This window comes from Rattus norvegicus, chromosome 5 (genome assembly GCF_021556685.1).
Source record: "Rattus norvegicus strain SHRSP/BbbUtx chromosome 5, alternate assembly SHRSP_T2T, whole genome shotgun sequence".
In the NCBI taxonomy this organism is placed as follows: domain Eukaryota; kingdom Metazoa; phylum Chordata; class Mammalia; order Rodentia; family Muridae; genus Rattus; species Rattus norvegicus.
In genome coordinates this window covers 40547700-40566885 of record NC_141538.1, presented here as the reverse complement: position 1 = coordinate 40566885, position 19186 = coordinate 40547700, and the positions used below count along the sequence as shown (strand labels likewise).

General features: G+C 41.8%; 1 protein-coding gene across 23 annotated transcripts in view; it reads right to left on the bottom strand.

Annotated features, from left to right (window-relative positions):
• Nucleotides 1-19186, bottom strand: part of Usp45 (ubiquitin specific peptidase 45) — a 73479-nt gene that overhangs the window by 25542 nt on the left and 28751 nt on the right. For 21 of the 23 annotated variants that reach the window (XR_015619674.1, XR_015619675.1, XR_015619676.1 and 18 more), the window contains 2 exon segments: nt 17268-17355; nt 1598-1679 (listed from right to left, as the gene is read on the bottom strand). Coding sequence is in view for 18 of the 23 variants with exons in the window: in NM_001395561.1 (NP_001382490.1) it covers nt 1598-1679; nt 17268-17355 (170 nt within the window). In the remaining 5 variants the exon portion in view is untranslated. 23 annotated transcript variants of the gene reach the window in all.

Genomic DNA, 19186 nt, shown 5'->3' with positions numbered 1-19186 from the left:
CCATATACATGTACGTCAGAAGGTGTCGGGTCCTCTGGGCCTAGAATTACAGATGGCAATGAGCCACCTCTGTGGACACTGGGAACTGAATGTGGGTCCTCTGAGCATCTCCAGCTCCTTAATTTGTGAAAGTGAGGTTCTCAACTGTGTAGCCTTGTCACTCAAAGAAGGCTGCTCTCAAGCTCACTAGAGATCCATCTGCCTCTGTGCCCAGCCATAGAGACTTCTTGCCTCCCTTTAACAGAGAAGGGCACGGCCCTTTCCACTGTACCCAAGTACCTGCCCACACTGTCCACCCGGTAGCACAGCACAGGGCTCTAGTCACAAATTCATTCTTGAATCCATTCTTCCATCTGGGAAGCCACACCCACATGACCCTCACTGCAACATTACTACAGAGACTCTTGCTAGAATGCTGAAGTCTCTCAAAAGTTGGGTGAACCGAATCCTAGTCACATGTAACAAAATTTTAGTCTTCTTACATAAAAGATACGCTTTTTCACATGTTTCTAATTCCTACAACTGAGAGACTCAAGTTAGCAAGCATTCTTAAGGACTAGGGCTCAAAGAAAAATCAAGGTATTTTGCAGTTGACACTTTTTCATCTTCAACACACAGCACTGTCTGACATACTAAGTAATGTAGGGCTAGTTCCTGTGTGATTTGTCTCCTTAGTCACTGCCCACAAGACTTAAGCACTACACAATAGTATCTCTGCAATACACACACACACACACACACACACACACACACACACACACACAAGCACACACGCCGTAAAACACTACACAACACTGTCTTTGTAAAAACCAATGTAATAGTAAAGTAACATATTCGAACGTGCGTTTGCAAGCCCCCAGACAAGTTCACTCTACAGCTCTCTGCTATCAGCAGTCCATACATTCCTGATGTCCCAAGCGAAGGAGTTGTGGGAATATTGCAGATAGAGTCACGAAGCCCAGCTTCACCTCTAATATTGTGGAAAGGGGAGAAATGTCACTGGGCAGTGTCTCTGCTCCGCTGCACCACTATGTCAGAGTCTGGGGGTATGTCTCCTCTGAAGGTAACTACTTTAGAGATTAGTCCGCATGCTCAAGTGCTCCTCTGTAAAGAACCTGCTCTAGGTTATTAGCATATATTCCTGTTCTATAACAACAGGGCTTCACTGCACTTTCATACATGTCTCTCACCTCATTTACCCCATAACACTTTTCTATTCCCCCACTCCCGGTGACCTCATCTGCCTCTCTACAGGAGAATGGGTACAGGTAGGTTATTTAAAGACACATGGCCATGTAACCAGTGGCTATATCACTGGAAAACTCTTCTTCCTCTAGCAACCGCTAACAGCATTAATATACTTGGAGGATTCGCTTTAGATCCCACCCCTCTTCAGGACAGCTCTGTTCAGGCTGAGAGTTCGTGAGTTCGAGGGCAGGCCGTGTACAGAAGAAGATGTTCTCCAGCACTCTGCCTCTCCCCTGGTTCTTAGATTCCCCATCCCCCCCCCCCCCCCCACTCTGTGATGTTCCCCAAGCCTTGTTCGGAGGGAGGAAGAAATTGCTCTATAACGTACTTTTTAACAGAGTCACCATACCTTTGACTTTTTTTCTAGTTTCCTCATCAGCAGTCTTGGTAGTTGGATTGTTGAACGCTTTTAGAATGCTAGCTTGTATCCTCTGCAAAAGACAGACAGTAGAACCTAGTGAGGGTCAGGAGGATCCCATTCACAACCAAGAACTTTCTGACAGCAAGGTACACAGCGGACCTTGGCTCCTACCCTTAAAGTAAAATATTTAAGTCTTAAGTGGGTACTTACTGTTAGGATATATGGTTTTATTGTTTTGAATGTTTGTAAGGTTGAGACCTGCCTAACATATACACATTTAGAAGTATTAAGTGTAATCTTTCTTTCAGTTATACAATTCCACAGAGAAGCCGACCTCCTACCTAGGCAGCCTGGAATCTCAGCATTTGGAGGCAGACACAGGATTGTGAGGTAGGGCCAGTCTGGAGTCATGAGACCCTGCTTCTAAAGTAAATTCAAAAGCAAAAACAAAGGAGAAAAAACCACCAAGCTTCCCTAATGACAAGTTTTCCTAGGTAGGAGTTAACTTTCTGTTTAGGTTCCCTCTCACATTTAAAGCATTTTACAAAAGCACATAGCCCAATTCGTTTTTTCTTCAGGTTTAGAGTGTCTCTTTCTCTCCCCTTCTCCCTCTATCTACACTGTTATTCCTTGTCAAAAAAAAAAAAAAAAGAAAAAAGAAAAAAGAAACAAACAAACAAAAGATTAGGTCACATGAACCTTTTCGTCCATGAAGAAGCATTCAGATATATATAAGAAGCTTTCAGATTAGTCACTGCAGGCTCTCAAAAAAAAAAAAAAATGCACACACACAAGGAATCCTAAAGTCCAGACTATCAACTAACAGTTGAATTATTTCCCAAATCACAATTATGGTGATCGTTACACTTAGTACTGTCAATAATGACTGTGTCGTCAGCTGCTTGTAGTAAGTTACAAGGTGTGCAGCCTACACCTGTGCATGTGTGCTCGCGTGCTGCTGAGCTCTGAGGCTGGGGCTCACACATGCTACCCCTGAGCCACACACTACCCCTGGGCCACACGCTCACAGCCCTTATTTTTATGTCTTCTGTCTATGTTAGGCAAGTCTCCATCTCCCACAAACTTTCAAAACAGAATAAGCTATGTATTCCAACAATAAATACCTATTTAAGTCAATAAATTATTAGCCTTCATATTAGTTGTACCTCTAATTAAGATATATTTTGTCAAGTATAACATTGTAATGTAGGGTGAAAGAAAAGTTGTCATCTTTGAAAAGATATTTCTACGTATTGGTTACAGGTTTTCCTATATGAAACTACCGTCTGAGAGGTGGACAGGTGGGGAGACAGCTCAGTCGGTAAGAAAGATCGGAAAACTGAATCTCCAGAAATCCTGTCTCCAATAAAGCCAGCGTGGGTGCTGGAGCCTGCCTGTGAGGAACCCAGTGTGTAAAATGTGTGGACGGACAGAGAATCATCTGAGTAAGCCAGCTAGCTAGACTAGCCCAAAGGAAGACTTCTGGGTCAGCAAGAGACATTGCTTTGACATACAGCATGAGGAACTACTAAGGAAGATGCCAAAGCCAACCTTGGTCCTCCATGCAAAAACATACATGCACCAACACATGGGAATACACACATGAAAATCAAAATAGAACAGTTCTACTGCCTGAGATAAACTTTTAAAACAGATTTATTATTTTACATGTCTGTGTATAAGATGTATGTGTGTGAGCAGGTACTTAAGAAATCAGAAGAGGGCACTGACCCCTGGGGCTGAGTTACAGACCTTTGTAAATAGGCCAGTGTGTGAGCTGGGAACTGAACTTTGGCCCTGCAAGAGCAGCCACTGCTCTTAAATGCTGAGCCATCTCTCCAGCCCCTGAAATAGCTTTTATACTGTGAAGATGACACAGAATTCTCTGTCAAAAAAACAAGGTCAAAGACATGGTATACTTCAACAGAAACTAAAAACACTACATATCAGAATTTAAAATACCTCCCAATGTTCAGAAGTAATTTCACACCTAAATATTTAAATAAATTGAAAACAAAAAGCAAATAGATTAAAAAGCCAAATTATGAATTTGGAGAAAGAATGCCAAAAACCAAATAAAAGTAGAAGGCAAAATTTCAAAGGAAATGAAAACAGAAACTGAAGAGAAATAATATATGAACCCAAAAGTAATTATTTGGGTTTGGAATTTGTTTGGCATTTGGGTATAATTACTTGTTCGAAAGTACTAGATCTCTTAATATAATAAATGGAAGCTTAGTACCATACATAAATAAAAAAAATAAAATAAATAAAAATTTAAAATTAAAAATAAATAAATAAATATTTAAAAAATTAAATAACTCCAAGAGAATATTTTCCAACATAATTACATTTGAAACTTGAGAAAAAAATATAATGGTTAATTGCCCAAGAAAATACAATTTTTTAAATTAATTCTAGGAAAGACAGAAAATCATCTACCACACCAGGAAAAGGAGGGCTGCAGAAGGAAGGAAAGAGGGAGGGAGGGAGAGAAGGAGGGAAGACGAGTAAACCCTAATAATTTCACAGATTACCACCAAATCTGTTTTAAGCGATAGAATGATACTTTTTAAAAGGTTCTAAGCTGGTGGGAGTGATGCGTCCCTTTCATCTCCGCACTTGGAAGGCAGAAGAAGGAGGGTCTCTGTAAGTCTGAGGCCAGCCTGCTACAGAGTGGGTCCCAGGGCTGCACACAGAGTAAAAATTCATGTCTCAAAACAACAACGACAACAACAAAAGTTCCAAATCACCTTTATGAAGTATAATGAAGGCCTAAAAGTGGCTCTGAGGAAATAACTCAGTAGGTAGGAGCAGTCTGACAAACACAAGGCCTGACATCCAAATTCCAGTCCCAGGGTGTGAAAAGAACCACCTGGCCAGCACTGCTGACTCCCAAGCCCATTCAGTTAGCACGGCCCTCTCCCTCTTAAGCTCCCAACTACACATCTATAATAAACTCACATACAAAAACAAAACAAAAAACAAACACATACAAAAAAAAATCACCTTCACATTCATGTTATAAGAAAAGGAAAGGCCAGGCGTGGAGCTGCTTAAACACACATCAGGGTGCAGCTAGCTGAGACATTCTGCCCTTAACACATCTTACTCAACAGTGGATTAAAAGGATGTACCTAATGATGATGATGATGATGATGATGATGATGATGATGATGATGATGATGATAGTGATGATGATGGTGTTGGTGATAATGAGGATGATGATGATGATAGCCTATTTGTAGTGACAGCTCATATAAGATAGTAAAACACAGAAAACATTTGAAGGGGGAAAAGGATACCCTTATAAGAACTGAGTAAATATAATCATATATTCTGTACATACACAAACATGTGTAATTTTGACTCACATGCCCCCTTTAGCATGGCATTCAATTTAGCAATAGTATATTCCTCAACTTTATAGTCACAAGAAAGCCTTTCCGGAAACAGTATGGAGGAGCTGTAGTTTTAAGTCATTTCTACACGGTTCTGGTGTCAGACATAAGACTGAAGCCCAGGGCAGTGACACGTGTCCGCCACAGCACACTTAGCATCTGTTCATTCCCAGGCGAGACAATGCAGCGCTCGCCCGCAGACAGACGCACTGTAATTGACCAGCATGGCTGTTCTGCTTGTGAGGCTAAATACATCCAAGACGTGACATTTTAATTTTATCTCGCTATCTATGGCCATCAAGTAGAAGAAAAAGAACGTGTTCTTAGTGAGTTTTTATGGTACTTGTACAACAGAGAAATACAATGCAAAGAAAAATTTTAATTAATTTGCAATGACGTATGACTATGATACATACTTCTGCAGAAAAAAAACCTATAAAGCTATAAGAAAATGTGAGCAAAATTTAGCTCAGGGAATTAATGTCTCCAAAACTTAATTGTAAATTTCTTAATTTATTTTTTTAAAAAATATAACATAATATGGTAGTTGCCTGCCAACTTCTTCAGATGATAAAATTTTCAAAATAGTTGCAAACTGCCAGGAAACCAGACAGAGTAACCTATGTAAGGGGTGACCCTGCTTTCCTTGCAGCCCGAGTTCTCACTAAGCTGTACTAAATGTGTCGAACAGTACTCACAGAGCTCCACCCCGTATAAAAGAGGGAGACAGAGACTGTACTCAGAGGAAGTCATAGCTCCGGAAAAGAGATGGAAAACAGTAGCAATCTTTCTTTCGGCTTCCTTGGTTTTTGAGACAGGATCTCACTAGGTAGCCTAGGCTTGCCCAGAACTCCACCAGCCATCCTCTTGCCTCCAGAGTACAGCAAATAACCAGAACATTGTAGAGAGCGGTGCGGCGAAACAAAGATGGCGCCGACATCCAGCCTTGTCTGGATATAAACGACTTACTGTGCATGTGCAGGCTTGTCCCCTTGCTAGGGCTCCCTCTAGTGGTGAACAGCGGTACTGCACATGTGTGGTTTATGCACCAGGTGTCAGTTGACCGATAATATGCTAATGAGGTGATTCATTCTCCGCCAATTCCTGGAGGACAAGTAGTGGGGTGATCCAAGCCCCACCAATCCCTGAGGGATAATTAGCATACTGTTGTCTATATAAGCCGAGCGATTTTGCTGCTCGGGGTCCCTGTTCAAGAGAGCTGTAACACTAAGAGAGCTGTAACACTGAGAAGAGCTGTAACACTAAGAAGAGCTGTAACACAGTAAAGGCTTGCTCGCAGAAGAATCCTGTTGCCGCGCGTCCTTCTTACTGTGAAAGATCCCACGCAGAGAGACCCTTACTCAAGTCTTGGGAAATCGCGGACCCCAGACACAGAGAGACCATTTTGGATGTAATAAGCAAAGGCGAGGTTTATTACGGAGACCTATTACAGAGATCTCCGGGCCGACACGTATCCCGCGCAGGAGACAGAGGTGTCGGCCCCGAGAGGCTGGGAAAAAGAGTATTTAAAGGCAGAGGCTGTGAGCACCAGGGGATGGGGGATGTCAAAGGGGAATGTACCACAAGTTACAAGATTGTTTTATGGCTCCAGGAGATAAGGGGACGCCAGAAGGTTTTATGGCCCCCTGGTTCCTGGAACAGAGCTACTAAATCAGGAGAAGGGTAGGGTCTTCAGGTCCTCATTATTTTTAAAAGTTTGTCAAAATTGATGAAGCATCTGTATTTGAAACACCTCTGGTTAGGCTTGGGCTGCCCGGTTTCTTGGAGTGCTCTCTGCAGGACACAATGGCTGAGAAGCACAAGTAGGGGCTTATCAGGGTCTGGAGTACATCTGGTTAAAGTATGACTCTGAGTAAGCTGGGGGGATGTCTTTGGATGGTTTATGGGTCAGTCCTCGATAGCCTGAGCTGGTTCCTGCATTCCTTTTCTTTATCTTTATGGCCTGCTATTCCTGGCGGCAGGGCTTAGCCCTGAGTTTGTGGCTTTTGGGGCTAACTATTTTAATTTTATATTTTTAAACCTAGAATTTGTATAATTTTCTTTTCATTCCCGTCTTCTCCTACTAAATAATTCTAATCTTAGAATTTTGATATCAAGTCTCGTATTTGGTCTCACCAGTTGTCCTAACTGACTGGTACTGTTGTCTCAGGACCATCAACCGCACAGCACCCACTCAATTTTTAACAAAAGCAATTAACCTGTTTGTCACGCAGGAGCCAAAAACTAAAACCAAGAAAATTATTAATAATGGCCCAGCTGTAGCAGAGTGTAGGGTAGTCATTCAGGGAGATCTACTAAACTAGCTCTCGAACCATCTCTTATGTGTTTTTTTGTCTGTCTTTGTCTAACCTTTTTTTAAGTTTATTTATGGAGTCTTTAATTACTCCTGAATGGTCTGTATAGAAGCAACATTCTTTCAGTGTAGCACACAGGCTCCTTCTTTAAGGAATATCAGGTCTAATCTTTTCTTATTTTGAAGGACTACCTCTGAGAGGGAGGTTAGGTATTCTTGGAGGTCAGCTAAAAAGTCTTTAGCATCAGGATTCTATCTGGACACTATCTAAACCTATACACCAAGGTCATGACTGTCTTTCAGAACTTCTAAACTTATACAGGTTGTGATCCCTGAGGCACAGTCTCAAGAAGTGTTAGGAGTACTAATATATGTAATGTTACATCATTTGTAATAGAAATCAAGCCTATCCCCACACCTATCTCGATGGAACCCAGGACAAACATGACTGAATTTCCCTCTAGGTCCCAGCTCTCACCCTAACAACTGGTGGGACATTAGGCGCGCGACAGAACATGACACCGGGCCAGGTCATGACACAAATCCCACTTTTTAAAAAATGATTTATCGGTTGTCTGCACCCAAATCCCGTGGGAGGGAGAGCTAAACCTTCAGAGAGGCAGACAAGCCTGGGAAACCAGAAGAGACTGCTCTCTGCACACACATCTCAGACGCCAGAGGAAAAAGCCAAAGACCATCTGGAACCCTGGTGCACTGATGCTCCTGGAAGGGGCGGCACAGGTCTTCCTGGTTGCTGCCGCCGCAGAGAGCCCGTGGGCAGCACCCCACAAGCGAACTTGAGCCTCGGGACCACAGGTAAGACCAACTTTTCTGCTGCAAGAAAGCTGCCTGGTGAGCTTGGGACACACGGAAGCAGAATTCCTCTAGGACCGGGCACGTTCTGTGTTTACCGGAAGTCCCACTCCCGCGGATCCCGGCCCACAGCAGCTCTCTGCTCCCAGACCCCATGAGAGAGAGAGACCTCACCGCCTGGTCAGGTGGGCGCTCCTGAGGCTGCAGAGCGGAAGAGACCACCAACACTGCTCACCCGTGCCCACATCCCTGGCCCAAGAGGAAACTGTATAAGGCCTCTGGGCTCCCGTGGGGGAGGGCACAGGAGCGGCAGGACCCCTGCCTGAGACACCGCCGGAACCTGAAGGAAACAGACCGGATAAACAGTTCTCTGCACCCAAATCCCGTGGGAGGGAGAGCTAAACCTTCAGAGAGGCAGACAAGCCTGGGAAACCAGAAGAGACTGCTCTCTGCACACACATCTCGGACGCCAGAGGAAAAAGCCAAAGACCATCTGGAACCCTGGTGCACTGAAGCTCCCGGAAACGGCGGCACAGGTCTTCCTGGTTGCTGCCGCTGCAGAGAGCCCCTGGGCAGCACCCCACTAGCGAACTTGAGCCTCAGGACCACACGTAAGACCAAATTTTCTGCTGCAAGAAAGCTGCCTGGTGAACTCAAGACACAGGCCCACAGGAACAGCTGAAGACCTGTAGAGAGGAAAAACTACACGCCCGAAAGCAGAACACTGTGTCCCGATAACTGACTGAAAGAGAGGAAAACAGGTCTACAGCACTCCTGACACACAGGCTTATAGGACAGTCTAGCCACTGTCAGAAATAGCAGAACAAAGTAACACTAGAGATAATCTGATGGCAAGAGGCAAGCGCAGGAACCCAAGCAACAGAAACCAAGACTACATGGCACCATCGGAGCCCAATTCTCCCATCAAAACAAACATGGAATATCCAAACACACCAGAAAAGCAAGATCTAGTTTCAAAATCATTTTTGATCATGATGCTGGAGGACTTCAAGAAAGACTTGAAGAACTCCCTTAGAGAACAACTAGAAGCCTACAGAGAGGAATCGGAAAAATGCCTGAAAGAATTCCAGGAAACATAAATAAACAAGTAGAAGCCCATAGAGAGGAGACACAAAAATCCCTGAAAGAATTCCAGGAAAACATAAATAAACAAGTAGAAGCCCATAGAGAGGAGACACAAAAATCCCAGAAAGAATTCCAGGAAAACACAATCAAAGAGTTGAAGGAATTAAAAATGGAAATAGAAGCAATCAAGAAAGAACACATGGAAACAACCCTGGATACAGAAAACCAAAAGAAGAGACAAGGAGCTGTAGATACAAGCTTCACCAACAGAATACAAGAGATGGAAGAGAGAATCTCAGGAGCAGAAGGTTCCATAGAAATCATTGACTCAACTGTCAAAGATAATATAAAGCGGAAAAAGCTACTGGTCCAAAACATACAGGAAATCCAGGACTCAATGAGAAGATCAAACCTAAGGATAATAGGTATAGAAGAGAGTGAAGACTCCCAGCTCAAAGGACCAGTAAATATCTTCAACAAAATCATAGAAGAAAACTTCCCTAATCTAAAAAAAGAGATACCCATAGGCATACAAGAAGCCTACAGAACTCCAAATAGATTGGACCAGAAAAGAAACACCTCCCGTCACATAATTGTCAAAACACCAAATGCACAAAATAAAGAAAGAATATTAAAAGCAGTAAGGGAAAAAGGTCAAGTAACATATAAAGGCAGACCTATCAGAATCACACCAGACTTCTCGCCAGAAACTATGAAGGCCAGAAGATCCTGGACTGATGTCATACAGACCATAAGAGAACACAAATGCCAGCCCAGGTTACTGTATCCAGCAAAACTCTCAATTAACATTGATGGAGAAACCAAGATATTCCATGACAAAACCAAATTTACACAATATCTTTCTACAAATCCAGCACTACAAAGGATAATAAATGGTAAAGCCCAACATAAGGAGGCAAGCTATACCCTAGAAGAAGCAAGAAACTAATCGTCTTGGCAACAAAACAAAGAGAATGAAAGCACACAAACATAACATCACATCCAAATATGAATATAATGGGAAGCAATAATCACTATTCCTTAATATCTCTCAATATCAATGGCCTCAACTCCCCAATAAAAAGAAATAGATTAACAAACTGGATACGCAACGAGGACCCTGCATTCTGCTGCCTACAGGAAACACACCTCAGAGACAAAGACAGACACTACCTCAGAGTGAAAGGCTGGAAAACAACTTTCCAAGCAAATGGTCAGAAGAAGCAAGCTGGAGTAGCCATTCTAATATCAAATAAAATCAATTTCCAACTAGAAGTCATCAAAAAAGATAAGGAAGGACACTTCATATTCATCAAAGGAAAAATCCACCAAGATGAACTCTCAATCCTAAATATCTATGCCCCAAATACAAGGGCACCTACATACGTAAAAGAAACCTTACTAAAGCTCAAAACACACATTGCACCTCACACAATAATAGTGGGAGATTTCGACACCCCACTCTCATCAATGGACAGATCATGGAAACAGAAATTAAACAGTGATGTCAACAGACTAAGAGAAGTCATGAGCCAAATGGACTTAACGGATATTTATAGAACATTCTATCCTAAAGCAAAAGGATATACCTTCTTCTCAGCTCCTCATGGTACTTTCTCCAAAATTGACCATATAATTGGTCAAAAAACGGGCCTCAACAGGTACAGAAAGATAGAAATGATCCCATGCGTGCTATCAGACCACCACGGCCTAAAACTGGTCTTCAATAACAATAAGGGAAGAATGCCCACATATACGTGGAAATTGAACAATGCTCTCCTCAATGATAACCTGGTCAAGGAAGAAATAAAGAAAGAAATTAAAAACTTTTTAGAATTTAATGAAAATGAAGGTACAACATACTCAAACTTATGGGACACAATGAAAGCTGTGCTAAGAGGAAAACTCATAGCGCTGAGTGCCTGCAGAAAGAAACAGGAGAGAGCATATGTCAGCAGCTTGACAGCACACCTCAAAGCTCTAGAACAAAAAGAAGCAAATACACCCAGGAGGAGTAGAAGGCAGGAAATAATCAAACTGAGAGCTGAAATCAACCAAGTAGAAACAAAAAGGACCATAGAAAGAATCAACAGAACCAAAAGTTGGTTCTTTGAGAAAATCAACAAGATAGATAAACCCTTAGCCGGACTAACGAGAGGACACAGAGAGTGTGTCCAAATTAACAAAATCAGAAATGAAAAGGGAGACATAACTACAGATTCAGAGGAAATTCAAAAAATCATCAGATCTTACTAAAAACTTTCAACAAAACTTGAAAATCTTCAGGAAATGGACAATTTCCTAGACAGATACCAGGTATCGAAGTTAAATCAGGAACAGATAAACCAGTTAAACAACCCCATAACTCCTAAGCAAATAGAAGCAGTCATTAAAGGTCTCCCAACCAAAAAGAGCCCAGGTCCAGACGGGTTTAGTGCAGAATTCTATCAAACCTTCATAGAAGACCTCATACCAATATTATCCAAACTATTCCACAAAATTGAAACAGATGGAGCACTACCGAATTCCTTCTACGAAGCCACAATTACTCTTATACCTAAACCACACAAAGACACAACAAAGAAAGAGAACTTCAGACCAATTTCCCTTATGAATATCGACGCAAAAATACTCAATAAAATTCTGGCAAACCGAATCCAAGAGCACATCAAAACAATCATCCACCATGATCAAGTAGGCTTCATCCCAGGCATGCAGGGATGGTTTAATATACGGAAAACCATCAACGTGATCCATTATATAAACAAACTGAAAGAACAGAACCACATGATCATTTCATTAGATGCTGAGAAAGCATTTGACAAAATTCAACACCCCTTCATGATAAAAGTCCTGGAAAGAATAGGAATTCAAGGCCCATACCTAAACATAGTAAAAGCCATATACAGCAAACCAGTTGCTAACATTAAACTAAATGGAGAGAAACTTGAAGCAATCCCACTAAAATCAGGGACTAGACAAGGCTGCCCACTCTCTCCCTACTTATTCAATATAGTTCTTGAAGTTCTAGCCAGAGCAATCAGACAACAAAAGGAGATCAAGGAGATACAGATCGGAAAAGAAGAGGTCAAAATATCACTATTTGCAGATGACAAGATAGTATATTTAAGTGATCCCAAAAGTTCCACCAGAGAACTACTAAAGCTGATAAACAACTTCAGCAAAGTGGCTGGGTATAAAATTAACTCAAATAAATCAGTTGCCTTCCTCTATACAAAAGAGAAACAAGCCGAGAAAGAAATTAGGGAAACGACACCCTTCATAATAGACCCAAATAATATAAAGTACCTCGGTGTGACTTTAACCAAGCAAGTAAAAGATCTGTACAATAAGAACTTCAAGACACTGAGGAAAGAAATTGAAGAAGACCTCAGAAGATGGAAAGATCTCCCATGCTCATGGATTGGCAGGATTAATATAGTAAAAATGGCCATTTTACCAAAAGCAATCTACAGATTCAATGCAATCCCCATCAAAATACCAATCCAATTCTTCAAAGAGTTAGACAGAACAATTTGCAAATTCATCTGGAATAACAAAAAACCCAGGATAGCTAAAGCTATCCTCAACAATAAAAGGACTTCAGGGGGAATCACTATCCCTGAACTCAAGCAGTATTACAGAGCAATAGTGATAAAAACTGCATGGTATTGGTACAGAGACAGACAGATAGACCAATGGAATAGAATTGAAGACCCAGAAATGAACCCACACACCTATGGTCACTTGATTTTTGACAAAGGAGCCAAAACCATCCAATGGAAAAAAGATAGCATTTTCAGCAAATGGTGCTGGTTCAACTGGAGGGCAACATGTAGAAGAATGCAGATCGATCCATCCTTATCACCCTGTACAAAGCTTAAGTCCAAGTGGATCAAGGACCTCCACATCAAACCAGACACACTCAAACTAATAGAAGAAAAACTAGGGAAGCATCTGGAACACATGGGCACTGGAAAAAATTTACTGAACAAAACACCAATGGCTTATGCTCTAAGATCAAGAATAGACAAATGGGATCTCACAAAACTGCAAAGCTTCTGTAAGGCAAAGGACACTGTGGTTAGGACAAAACGGCAACCAACAGATTGGGAAAAGATCTTTACCAATCCTACAACAGATAGAGGCCTTATATCCAAAATATACAAAGAACTCAAGAAGTTAGACCGCAGGGAAACAAATAACCCTATTAAAAAATGGGGTTCAGAGCTAAACAAAGAATTCACAGCTGAGGAATGCCGAATGGCTGAGAAACACCTAAAGAAATGTTCAACATCTTTAGTCATAAGGGAAATGCAAATCAAAACAACCCTGAGATTTCACCTCACACCAGTGAGAATGGCTAAGATCAAAAACTCAGGTGACAGCAGATGCTGGCGAGGATGTGGAGAAAGAGGAACACTCCTCCATTGTTGGTGGGATTGCAGACTGGTAAAACCATTCTGGAAATCAGTCTGCAGGTTCCTCAGAAAATTGGACATTGAACTGCCTGAGGATCCAGCTATACCTCTCTTGGGCATATACCCAAAAGATGCCTCAACATATAAAAGAGACACGTGCTCCACTATGTTCACCGCAGCCTTATTTATAATAGCCAGAAACTGGAAAGAACCCAGATGCCCTTCAACAGAGGAATGGATACAGAAAATGTGGTACATCTACACAATGGAATATTACTCAGCTATCAAAAACAACGAGTTTATGAAATTCGTAGGCAAATGGTTGGAACTGGAAAATATCATCCTGAGTGAGCTAACCCAATCACAGAAAGACATACATGGTATGCACTCATTGATAAGTGGCTATTAGCCCAAATGCTTGAATTACCCTAGATCCCTAGAACAAACGAAACTCAAGACGGATGATCAAAATGTGAATGCTTCACTCCTTCTTTAAATGAGGAAAAAGAATACCCTTGGCAGGGAAGGGAGAGGCAAAGATTAAAACAGAGACTGAAGGAACACCCATTCAGAGCCTGCCCCACATGTGGCCCATACATATACAGCCACCCAATTAGACAAGATGGATGAAGCAAAGAAGTGCAGACCGACAGGAGCCGGATGTAGATTGCTCCTGAGAGACACAGCCAGAATACAGCAAATACAGAGGCGAATGCCAGCAGCAAACCACTGAACTGAGAATAGGACCCCCGTTGAAGGAATCAGAGAAAGAACTGGAAGAGCTTGAAGGGGCTCGAGTCCCCATATGTACAACAATGCCAAGCAACCAGAGCTTCCAGGGACTAAGCCACTACCTAAAGACTATACATGGACTGACCCTGGACTCTGACCCCATAGGTAGCAATGAACATCCTAGTAAGAGCACCAGTGGAAGGGGAAGCCCTGGGTCCTGCTAAGACTGAACCCCCAGTGAACTAGACTATGGGGGGAGGGCGGCAATGGGGGGAGTGTTGGGAGGGGAACACCCATAAGGAAGGGGAGGGGGGGAGGGGGATGTTTGCCCGGAAACCGGGAAAGGGAATAACGCTTGAAATGTATATAAGAAATACTCAAGTTAATAAAAAAAAAATGATTCATCTATTTTTATTTCATGTGCATTGCTGTTTAGTGTCTGCACATTTATCAGTGTTGAGAGTGTTGGATCCCTTGGAACTTGAGTTACAGACAGCTGTGAGCTACCACGTGGGTGCTGGGAATTGAACCTGGGTGCTCTGGAAGAGCAGCCAGTGCTCTTAAGAGCTGAGCCATCTTCCCAGCCACCATGACACAGATCTTAACAGAAGGTAGTCGAGTTCAAAATCAAAGTACACATAAAAGTGGTGAAGCAGACAGAAGGGAGTGGGAGGATCCAAAAGCTGAACCCAACCGAGTAAGAACCTCAGAGAAGGGATTAATACAGCACATACTGTTTTGGAGAACGGAGAAATCAACTCATTTTTTGTTTTGCTGAGATAATTTTTAAGAAAAAAATCAGAACTCTGACTCTTTCCACTAAAACTAGCCATTAATACAGTTAATTAATAAAATTAATAGAGTTCAAACAAGGCAGGCTTTTTTTTTTTGAGTTATTGAATTTTAAGTATTTTCTTCCTTTTTTTTTTTTTTATTAACTTGAGTATTTCTCATATACATTTCAAGTGTTATTCCCTTTCCCGGTATCCGGGCAAACATCCCCCTCCCCCCTCCCCTTCCTTATGGGTGTTCCCCTCCCAACCCTCCCCCCATTGCCGCCCTCCCCCCACCAGTCTAGTTCACTGGGGGTTCAGTACAAGGCAGGCTTTTAAGTGGACCTGCACAGCTTCTGTATGGCCCTGGGATGAGTGAAGGAGGGCGGGGAACGTACCTTACGCAGGAAGCACTTTTTATAGTTGACTGCTATCTTTCATATTACCACATAGATTAAGAAGTGCGTTCACTTTGAGAAGAGAAGGTTTTACCTGTTATCTGATTATACCTAACTGAGTGGCCCACGGCGTGTGTCTGGGTAATGATTCTGAGGCTGAAGGTAGGCTTACACCTGCTACAAGCACTTAGTCATGCCTGCTGTGTTGGTCTATTCTTCTCTTTCTGTAACAGCAAACAAGCCTCAGGTTCAAGGCCAGCCTGGGCTATCTAGCAAGACTTGCTTTGAAAAACCCAGGGAGAAAGAGAATGGCATTTAAGAGGCTCTTGGTGTTTGATATGGAGGAGGCATCTAAGGTGTAATGGTGCGGAGCCTGCTTGCATCCCACCTCCTCATTCTCACACCTGATCTAAATAAAGCCAATCACCCAAAAAGATCCCACTTCCAAGTATCATTAACATGTGACGTTAGGAATTAGGTGTCTAATATGGGTACTTTCAGGGAACACATCAGAAATATAGCAATGTCGACTATGTGCTGTATATCTGACATCTTAAACATTTTGTGCCCTCACTGATAAATCACTTACTATCTACATGGAATCCCCCAAAAGTTAATTCTCACCAACTTCACATTGAAGCCAATAAACAACCAGTAAGTTAAGGCACAGGACTGGAGTAAACACTGTCTCAGGAGCTGGCTTTAGCAGCTGTTCTTTTGGAAGAAGGCTTCTGATTCTCCGTATCAGGCTGAAGTTCTACTCCCTCAGCCATGGTGTGGCACTTAACCCAGCAGGAGGCGATGAAGGCCTACTCTGAGAATCCCAAATCATAGCAGTCAGTTTAGGTTTTGCACATGTGAAACTCAAGTGTGCCAATTACGATGACCATGAGCCGACTGACTTCCAGCAGGAGAAGCAAACACTGCTCAGGCTTCTGACAGAAATGAAAACCTTCTAAGAGCCAGAGACAGTAGCTAGAGGAGAGGAGAATGGGGGGATAAGGAGGACATGCTCCAGACTGTTGTTCATTTTCCAGGAGGTGTAGCCCTTGGGTTTATCTCCTTGGCCTCAATATTCCAGACAACATTTCTACCCTTCTCTTTTGTCTTTTTCTTTCTTTTTCTCCCTCCTTTTTCTCCCTCCCACCTTCCCTCTGTTCCTTAGTGAGACAGGGTCTCATGGCTGGCCTCCAACTCACAGAGGTCTGCCTGACTTGGCCTCCTGTGCGCTGGGATTAAAAGCTTGCACCACCACTCCTGGCTATCCTCCTTGATGGAGATCTCACTATAAACTCCTGGGTCCAAGAAATCCTTCGTCAGTCTCTTGAGTATCTGCGACTAGGAATTTGCAACACAGTGAGGTTTATCTCTAAGCTACTTTGAATTATTGTGTTCGATTTATTTTAAAAGCTGAAAGACGGGGTTGGGGATTTACCTCAGTGGTAGAGCGCTTGCCTAGCAAATGCAAGGCCCTGGGTTCGGTCCCCAGCTCCAAAAAAAAAAGAAAAAGGAAAAAAAAAAAAAAAAAAAAAAACAAAGCTGAGAAACATTAAGAAAAAATGGCCTCGTACTTTTCTACAAAAGTATAAAAGAAATAAACTTACTGAAGAAAGGCAAAAATGTAGATAAAATGACTTCTCACTGTACTTTCATATTAGAGAAATGATTCTAAATCTCACCCTTGCCTGAGAGAACAAGTGACAAACATTAAGAATCTGACCTTTGTCTCCTCTGTCCTCACTGCATCCAACAAATGGTGCAGAAGCTCCTGGCTGTCCTGTTGCTGGAAACCTTTAAATCGAGGAGCCCTAGGATTTTAAAAGAAAACAGAAAAGAAAAACAAGAATAAAATCATTCCTCTGGTCATCAGCAATATGTCAGTCTTGCCTAAGAGCATTCTGAAATAAATTAACAGTCTGTTTGCTACTTTTCAATTAAACAGACAAAATTCTATTCTTCTTCCAGGGAAAATGAGCCCATCCTAATGATATATCCTAAGATCAAATGGCTACCTCTTAATAGCTTAGCATATACAGTACTGACAGTTTTATGTACTTTTAACTCCTTTATCCCCAACTGCACTGAATGAGGGATCAAAAAAAGTTAATATGCAAAGTCATACAGCCAGCAAGAAAAATAGCACTCAGATCCAAACTTCTGTAATTTATCTTTTTATCCTGAAGAATAAAAAGATTAAGATACATTCTGAATCTTCTTCTTAGATTTATTTATTTATTATGCATGAGTACACTGAAGCTATCTTCAGACACACCAGAAGAGGGCAATGGATCCCATTATAGATGGTGGTGAGCTACCATATGGTTGCTGGAAATTGAACTCAGGACCTTTGGAAGAGCAATCAATGTATTAATTGCTAAGTCATCTCTCCAGCCCTACATTCTGTACCTCAATATATTCATTTGCTTCCTGTTTTAGGAAAAATATATTCATAGTTACAGAATGAATCTTAATATAAGTGCATATTGCTAACTATGCGATATACTCCTCCTAGACTTAACAATTAGATTTCCTGAATGAGATAGTTAAGTGCTATGCGTACAAATACTAATAGCCAATATTTAGATTTTAGTAATTTTTAAAGTCTGGAAAAGGATGTCCTGGGTGTATCAATGTATTGTAAGAGCCATAGTAACCAAGCCAGAATGGCAGCAGCACAGAAACAGTTACGTATACCAACTGAGCAAGCAGACAACGCAACACAAACACACACGTCACTAAATAGTGCTGGGAAAACTTTGTAGTCACACAGAAAAGAATAAAAGTAGATGCCATCCTTTATAAAAAAAAAAATCAACACAAAATGGGCAAGACCTTAATGTAACACCTGAAATGCTGAAACTACTAAAAGAAAACAGGGGAAATGCTTCAAGAAACAGGCAAAGACATTCTGACAGCTTCCAATAGATTATACAATAATAGCAAAAACTAACAGGTGAGATTGCATGACATTGCATGATTCACAGAAAAACAAACAACAACCAGCATGAAGAGACTGCCTTTGGATTGATGGAAAACCGATTGCCATAAATTACTAGATTAGTACCTAGAAAATCTACATAAGAAGAGAAGGAAGGAAGGAAGGAAGGAAGGAAGGAAGGAAGGAAGGAAAAGAAAGAACAAAAGAAAAAGAAAGAAGACCTACAACCACACCACATATACAAACATACATACATACATACATACATACATACATACATACTCACACATGCACAAGGCCAGAAACAAATGGAAAAATGAACATTGAAGAAACAATACTCGGATGGCCACAAAATACAGGGGGAAGGGTTCAATACCCTTAGCCACGGGGAAATTCAAGTCAAAACTAGACACAGAGGTTACACCCCAGTCAGATAGCTAACATCACGAAGCCAACAAATGTTGGCAAAGATGCAGGAGCGAAAACAACCTTTCCACAGTTGTTGGGAATGTGCAGTGCATGGGCACTGTGAAAGACCTCACTGTGTAGCTCTGGCTGTCCTGGAGCTCATTCTGTAGATCAGGATGGCCTCAAACTCACAGAGATTTACCTGCCTCTGTCCCCCCAGTGCTGGGGTCAAAGGCAGACTGCCAATTCTGTCTCGTTACAAATACTTTATAGCTTGGGCTATACAATTCCTG